The following is an 8629-nucleotide window of genomic DNA, read 5'->3' on the forward strand; positions in this document are numbered from 1 at the left end:
GTCACACATTTAGCAAGTGGAAGACACTAGTGCTGCTGTCAAGATTATCTGGTGAAATCAATCAGTATAGCAAGTGCTGTTTAACTTAATTAATCAAGGCAGCAAGTCTGTCTTACCCAGAAATATCTTCTTTAATAAATCCATCCCCCCTCCCATGCCCTGGTTAAGGAGTACTGAAGTCAAAGGAAACACCGTAATCTATGTTTTACATATGTGTTGAGTGTTTTTGCCACTTGAGCCTGGTTTGGGTGGGTTTCTTCTCATTATAACTAGCACACGAGGGGTGAATGTGTTGTAAAGATGATCTCCCTAGAATCTTTCCTTAATTTCAGTTTTCTCTATTTCAGCCTAAAGAGATCATTTATTCAGATACCAATAAAAGCATGGTAGAAGACATAAAGAACAGGTATGATCTTTACATATATATCACAGTCACCATAGTATCCCCCAATCTGTCCTCCAGCCTTTAAACATACTTGTTAGATTCAGCAACAGGAGCATGCAAAGGGAGTTATAATAATTAGTTCCAATGAATCATCTGTCTCTTGGTACATACACCAAAAAGTGGCCCCTCAGCCATCCAGGGTTCTCCTCGGAAGGACAGTCTGTAAGTTAAAAAATGGTTGCCTCTGGAAGGCATTGTGGGCCACTGTAGGAAAGTTTTCACTGCATGCCCATTGAACCTGTAGTAATAATAATGATGCAGTAGTTAACATTTTTTGAAGGGATATGACAGTAAATGGCTCATGACTCAGGGTATGGTTAAAAAAAAAAAAGTTGTGTGGTAGAAACATCAATGCTGCTGCTCCTGGGCCACCCCGCCCCAAACACACATACACACAGACGCGCCCTAGTGAGTTGTACAGCTAAGCCCAAAGGGTTACAGCAGGCCTCACCCCGACTACATATATGTCAGGGGTTCCTAGATGTGGCCGTCTCCTGTGACTCACACTTGCACAGCAGGTAGGCATTTAAGCCCCTAACAACTAATCAAAACAGAGCACAACAATCATTTTGCCACTCCCCTTTCTCACGAGCACACAAACCCTCCCCCCCACCCGCCACAACTTTCATGCCCTCTCCTGCTTCCCCAATTCTTAACAGAAAAGAAAGAAATACGATAGGGAAATGATTCCGAATTTCTTTTTTTCATCACAATTGCTTCTGGAACTTTTTAGAAATGCAAGTACCAGGGCCCTAGACCAGACCTGTTGAATCAATATCTGGAGGTGAAATGTTTGATAAAGCCCTACAGGTAATTCTGATGCGTAACCATTACTGAAACTTTTTGCAAAGTCAAGCCACGTACTTGCACTATAAACTCAGTCAAGAGGATACTCCCGGCGGCTCCTTCTGCAGAACACACTGGAGTTAGAGACTCAGTCACACCCAGTCATCCTGTGCAGAGGAGAGGCTTCCCAGGGAGGCCCCATCAACCACCTCACACTGTGGCACCCTTTTCTCCCCCTTCCAGCACAATTCATCACCAGGCACTCTTCTAGGGGCTGTGTGCACAGGTGAGAATCCCTGTCCTCATGGAGCTTACATTCCACTAGGGGGAGCCTTATCAGTCAGATGCCTCCTTCCCTCCCAACTTTGCTTGCTGAGTTAGCTGACGTAATAAACTCATCTTCTGCTGTAATTATCCTAGGCCAGGTATCTGAATCTTTGTAAAGGCAAGTTCTTGGAAACATATGTCCTATGATAGATGAGGACCTCGAAGAGTAGGAATGTCAACCCAGCATTAAGTCAGTCCACCACCACCACCAGTTGCTGTTGAGTTGATTCTGAATCATGGTGCCACCGTGTGTATCAGAGTAGTACTGTTTTCCACAGGTTTTTCAATAGCTGATTTTTCAGAAGTAGACCATCAGGCCTTTCTTCCAAGTTGCCTCTGGGTGGACTTGAACCTCAAACCCTTTGGTTAGCAGCCTAGTGCATTAACCATTTGCACTACCCAGGGACTCTAATAAGTTAGTAGGTGTTCTCAGATCATACCAAGAAGGCAGCTGCCTGCATACAGATAACTGAGAGCTAACTGGTAGCTACTCAGGGAAGCTTCCTGCCTTCCCAAGTCAAGCAAGAGCCTCCTTCTCCCTGACTCAATGAATGCAGATGATGGCAGATTGCCCTAGCTGTAGAGTTCTGGTTTCTTCCTAAGTCCAAAAAGTATCATTCTCATGCTTGAATAAAAGTCACAAAGCTCTCATTATATTTTTAAATGAGTTGTAATTTGTCAAAAATAACTTTTGCATTCTTACTCCAGGATTGAAAGGACTTTAAAATGTAAAATGATGGAATGGCGACCTAAACAGCCAACACGTTGGAATCGACAATGCACTTCTATTTTGCGACAAATGCTTCCTAAGCTGGAACTTGGAACAGGAGCCTTTGTTTCATCTGAAGAAGAGAGTGAATTTGAAAGACTGCTACAATTTTATTGGGTTTGTATATGATTGGGTTTGCTTTGATGACATTTGTTTTATCTGTATTGTTACCATCTAATAACAATCTTAAATGCCTCTAAAATGCCTTTTATCGGATCCTAGAAGATAGATGTTATGGTATTAAAATGTATTTACTTATAGACCAAGGAATTTTAAATTTAGTGAACAACTGTTTCAAGGACCACATTGCATGGCATTTTCTCGGGACCAATCATATATTTTGTGATGGGCAAACTTTGGAAACAGATGCCCAGAAGGAAACTACCCTGCAACTAAGAAACCAGGAAATGATCTCCAGATGGTAGTAATAGATTGGATTCACTGTCTTTGGTTCTGGGCAAGAGGACCCCAAGCAACCTTTAATATGTTTTCTATGATAATTACTCCTAAATTTATACATCCAGGCTGGACCTCTCTCCTGACCTCCAATCTTATACATTCACCTGCCCATTTGACATCTTCTTGGGTGATTAAAAGACAAGTCAAACTCAAGTCCATAACCACACATGGTGGGCATTTAGTATATTGTTAGGGTCCTCCTTTCCTTCCTCTACCCCAGCCCCAACTCTGGGCATCCTCACCTCTTCTTTCTCCCTCTGAAGCCCCAGCCTTCCAAGAGTAAAAGACTCCTTCCCCCTACCAGCCGATAGACTAGAAGATGTCTCCTAAGGAAACTTCCTGAGAGAAGGAAGGAAGGACATGCTGGGAGTTGAGGGACTGCAAGTATCAGCCCTTAGGCCCCTAGGGAGGGATCTTCAGGCACTACTCTTCAGGAACAGAGAGAAAGTTATTTTGTTTTTGTTTTAATTTTTAGTAGAATTAGAGGGTAAATAGGTAAGCAAAGCATAGTTAAATATAATCCAAGTTTTAAAACTTGTAGCTTCTATGTAAACTTATCTATTTAGTAATACAGTTTAGTAATACACAGTTGACACTTGTAAACCTGGACTGAACCTTGCAGTTTGGGTTCAAATCCTGAAAATGCTTACTAGTTTTCACCTAGGGCAAATTACCTAATATCTCTATACCTTCTACCCCATCCGTAAACAAGGATTAAAAATAGTTATCTGTTTTGACACTCTGGTGAGGATTAACTAAGTTAACACTTAGAATAATGTCCAGCACCTAGTAAGTGCTTAATGTTAACTATTATGATTATTGCATTGGGCAAATCTGCTGTTAAAAAGCAAAGATGTCACCTTGAAGACGAAGGTGAGCCTGACCCAAGCCATGGTATTTTCAATCGCCTCATATGCATGTGAAAGCTGGACAATGAATAAAGAAGACTGAAGAAGAATTGATGCCTTCGAATTATGGTGTTGGAGAAGAATACTGAGTATACCATGGACTGCCAAAAGAATGAACAAATCTGTCGTGGAAGAAGTATAGCCAGAATGCCCCTTAGAAGCAAGAATGGTGAGACTATGTCTCACATAATTTGGACATGTTATCAGGAGGGATCAGTCCCTGGAGAAGGACATCATGCTTGGTAAAGTAGAGGAGAGTCAGCGAAAAAGAGGCAGACCCTCAATGAGATGGATTGACACAGTGGCTGCAACAGTGGGCCCAAGCATAACAATAATTGTAAGGATGGCCCAGAATTGAGTGATGTTTTGTTCTATTGTACATAGGGTTGCTGTGAGTTGGAACTGACTCGATGACACCTAACAACAAGAGTAACTTTATTGTTATTATTACTGTATGTGCTGGGCATTGCACTAGGCACTGGGGTTATTACAGTGAACAAGACAGATATAATCCCTTGCAGTCACAGAGATTATGGGCTATTTAGACAGACCACAAAACAGGTAATTGGAGTATAGTTTGATAAGTAAGTACTTTGCTAGGGGAAGGACAGCATACTATGGAACCACATGGTAAGAGCATGTGAATGTGAACAGATTTAAGGGTCAGGAAAAGCCTTCTGAAATAAGTAATCTAAGGCTTGGAAGAGATTGATTGTCAAGTATGCATTATTAAATAGTCAGAATTTGACACGGGACCGTATTCCACAGTTCTTTAATCCCATCACATAGTAGACCAAAAACAAAAAGCAACCATTGTCATCGAGTTGATTCCAACTCATAGTGACCCTATAGGACAGAGTACAACTGCCCCATAGGGTTTCCAAGGCTATAATCTTTATAGAAGCAGGCCGTCACATCTCTCCCCCAGAGTCACTTAATAAATGTAAGTTGAATCAATATTGAGTAAATTTTTCCAAATTTCTCACTTAAATCCCTCGTTTTTAGGAAAAAGTAATTTCTTTGTAGGTGACTTGCTCTTCTAGAAAGAGTACAAGTATATGGAATAGGGGTGCAGGCTCTGGCATTGAATAGACCTGACTATGCTCTTCTCTATTCAAAGTGGGGATATAATAGAACCTACTTCATGGCGTTGTTTGAGGATTAACTATGTCCATGAAGCATTTAGCACTGTACCTCGGACATAGTAAGCACTCACAAATTGTTAACTATTATTACCTTACAATTACCATTTCTTCGAGGCTGCTGTGATCTTATATGCAGTAATTCCAGGTCATCTTCATGATTGTCACGTGGGTTTGTGTGTTCTGTCTTTGCTCCAGGTTGCAGGATTTCCCATCCAGATGCCATACATTGATGTCCAGTCAGTTATTGATGCTGTTTATCAAACTGGAATTCATTCTTCTGAATTTCCCCAGACAGAATTTGCTCTAGCTGTATACATTCACCCATACCCAAACAACATATTATCTGTATGGGTCTATTTGGCTTCCTTAGCCCGACACCAGTGAAGAAAGAAGGGAAAAGAAAAGGATTGTACTTTGGGTTTTTTTGGGTCCCCAGACCAGAAACAGCCAATACTTTGCTGGTACTTTGGAATTTTGCTGCTTATCCTCCAGTCCAGCCAAGGGCTGAGCCCAGTTGTCAGTCCACTTATACAGCTGTGCACCATGGAGACTCACCCTGATCTTTGAGGATGAGTCTAGTTGACCTCCTCACCGAAGACATGCTCAAGAAGAACCTTAGGGTCCCTGTCTACAGTACATCTTATTCTTGAAAAGAAGCAGTTCTGGCCTCTCCCCCTAAGATGAGTGTTTCTCAGATTGTGGGCCTCACACTGCCCCCATCAGAATCACCTGGACAGCCTCACTGAAAATGCAGATGCCACTCACGACATACTGAATCACAATCACTGAGCTGGAGCTCCAGAACCTGCATTATTTTCAGTAAGCCCATCAGTTAATTCTGACGAGCTGTTAAGATTCTTGCCTTATAGAATATGTCATTATTAAATTGAGGCTGGTGCATTTGATGCTGGTTCTGATGCAGTGCCAGGTAGAAGATACTCACGTGGAAACCAAAGGTCACTGCCTCTCATAAGATAAAATGTTATTTCATGGGGAGAGAAAAAAGAAAAATCTACCATGTTGGGCTGAGGGCTGGGGTGGGCTTTTGGGGACTTTGCAAAAGTTTGTACTTAGGTTGCTATTGACATAAAGTCCTTAAAGCTGCTGCAAGTATTTGAAACAGACCTGAACCAGGAAACTATTGAATCTAATCTGCTCTCTTGATTCTTTGAGGAAGGGTGGAAATGGTCTCACCAAACCTCATGGCTCCTTCTTTCCGTAGTGAGCAGCTTCCCACTCTGCCTCTGGCACTTTCGTTTCACAATGGTAGACCCAGTGAGGCCCATTTAGATCCTGGAAATCCCTCAAGAAAGGTGGAAAGGGATCTAAGTAGGAACACTGTACTTTCTTGTATTTGACTGTTCAGGGCTTCATTGTGAAAAGTATTTATACATTTATTTAAATATTACATAACACACAATTTACAAAGTAATAAAGGGATAAGTATTTTCAAAAGTTGACCAGAGCGGTTTTATATGAGGTGAAGGAAAGGGAAAGAAAGACCTCCTCTCCCATCGCAGGAGTCCTAGGGCTCCTTGGGTCACTCCCACAGCAAGAGGAGAAAAGAGGAATTCCCCAGTCTTTATCCTCCCACAGAATGCCCCCTGCATGGACTGGCTCTCATTTATTTGCAACAATGGTACTCTCAGACCAGCTTGAGATTACTTTATAATGAGTAGAGATTTATGGGGAGTATTTGGGCTTCTTTCCGTACAGAAGACTTTACAACATGTGTGTTGCAAGATCAAGGAAACTAAAATGTTAAAGTCAAAAGCAATCTCAGTCATCATCTAGTTCGTTTTATAGATAATGAACCTGAGTCCCAGAGGAGGGAAATGATTTGCCAAAGGCCACTCCATTAAGAAGCAACAAAGCAAGAACCAAGAACCAAAGCCTCAGTCTTCTGGCTCCCAGGCCATTGCGTCCAGTGGAATATGATGCAGCCATTGAAAGGAATCCTGGATGTTATAGAATGATCACCGGAATGCATTGTATGACAAAAGTTTAGGTGCAGAATAGAGCATGTAAGGTGCTATCATCTGTGCACAAAACGGTGCAAGGGTTATGTACATGGATAGTTATATATACCTAGATATCTCTGGAAGGGGTAGTAAGAGCGTTGCTCTGTAAACAACTGAGGGGTGGGGAAGTCTTGCTAGTTACTGTATTCAGTCTTGTATGAATATTTTACCTTTGCATGCATTCATTTAAAAAAAATAAATATTAAAATCAGTAGCTTTCCATTGCCTAAAGCTCAGTGAGCTACAAAAGCTCTCCAAAGAATCTGGTCCTAGCCTCAACTCTTGCCAAACCCACCTGTGCCTTATGCTGCAGGCATACTGGACTCTGCAATTTCCATTGTTGTTGTTCGGTGCTGTAAAGTAGGTTGTGACTCACAGTGATTGTATGTACAACAGAACAAAACGCTACCCGGTCCTGCGCCATCCTCACAGTGGTTGCTATGTTTGAGCCTATCGTTGCAGCCACTGTGTCAGTCCATCTTGTTGAGGGTCGTCCTCTTTTTTGCTGACCCTCTACCTTACCAAGTATGGCATCCTTTTGCAGTGTCTGGTTCCTCCTGATAACATGTCCAAAGTACGTGAGATGAAGACTTCCTTCAAAGGAGCACTCTGGCTGTACTTGTTCCAAGACAGATTTGCTCATTCTTCTGGTAAAAGTAGCCCATGGTATATTCGATACTCTTCGCCATCAACATAATTCAGAGGCATCAGTTCTTCAGTCTTCCTTATTCATTGTCCAGCTTTTGCATGCATATGAGGTGACTGAAAAATACAATGGCTTGGGTCAGGCCCACCTTAGTCCTCAAAGTGACATCTTTGCTTTTCAACACTTGAAAGGTGTCTTTTGCAACAGATTTGGCCATGCTCTGCTCAGTACCCAGATTTTCTGCCATTTTTACTTTTATATCTTTGCTAATCACTGCTTCCTTCACTTGGAATGTCTTTCCTATCTTCACTTCAGTCCAGCCATACACTTGCCTTGTTTATTTCAAGCCTTAGAGCCTTTGCATTTGCTGTTGCCTCTGCCAGGAATGCTCAGGCCCCAGATACCTGCATACTCCTTCACTTCCCTCAGGCATTTTAACAACCTCAGCTTATCAGAGAGGCTGTCCCTGACCGTCCTACATAAAACAATGCTCCCCACTGTTACTCTCTATCCCTTTTTCTGTTTTTCTTCATAGCACTTGTCACTACATGACTTGTTCTGTTGTTGCTGTTCATTTATTGTATTTGTGTTCCTCTAGTTGGTTTTTTATTTTAGTTGAGTCAGAATCGACTCGACAGCACTGGGTGCTGGGTTTTTTTAGTTAATACTAACTCGATGAGAGCAGGGACTTAAGTTTTGTTGTTTTTTTTTAAGAATTAAAGATAACCTAGATGTGTCCAGCTTGATCTAAGGAATTAATAAATAGTAATGAAGCTGCTAATGCAGCTAAATCTTTATCTAAGACACACCCATAGCAACCCTATAGGACAGAGGGTAGAACTGCCCCATAGGGTTTCCAAGGGTGTAATCTTTATGGAATCAGACTGACACATCTTTCTCCTGCAGTGTAGTTGGTGGGATCAAACTGTCAACCTTTCATTTAGCAGCTGGAGTGCTTAGCCGCTGCGCCACCGGGAAACCTGGTGGCATAGCGGTTAAGCGCACCAGCTGCTAACCGAAAGGCTGGCAGTTTGAATCCACCAGGCGCTCCTTGGAAGGAAACTCAACGAGGCCATTCTACTGTGTCTCATAGGGTTGCTATGAGTCGAAACTGACTTGACGG

General features: G+C 42.1%; 1 protein-coding gene across 1 annotated transcript in view; it reads left to right on the forward strand.

Moving 5' to 3' along the window:
• LOC126059731 (protein CC2D2B-like) overlaps window positions 1-5798 on the forward strand; it is a 29052-nt gene extending 23254 nt beyond the window's left edge. The window contains exons 9-11 of the mRNA XM_049855659.1: window positions 348-406; window positions 2267-2444; window positions 5035-5798. Coding sequence (XP_049711616.1) covers window positions 348-406; window positions 2267-2444; window positions 5035-5223 — 426 coding nt within the window. The 3' untranslated portion in view covers window positions 5224-5798. The remainder of the gene's footprint in view (window positions 1-347; window positions 407-2266; window positions 2445-5034) is intronic.
• The last annotated feature ends 2831 nt before the right edge of the window (window positions 5799-8629 follow it).

Source organism: Elephas maximus, chromosome 16, assembly GCF_024166365.1.
Source record: "Elephas maximus indicus isolate mEleMax1 chromosome 16, mEleMax1 primary haplotype, whole genome shotgun sequence".
Lineage (NCBI taxonomy): Eukaryota > Metazoa > Chordata > Mammalia > Proboscidea > Elephantidae > Elephas > Elephas maximus.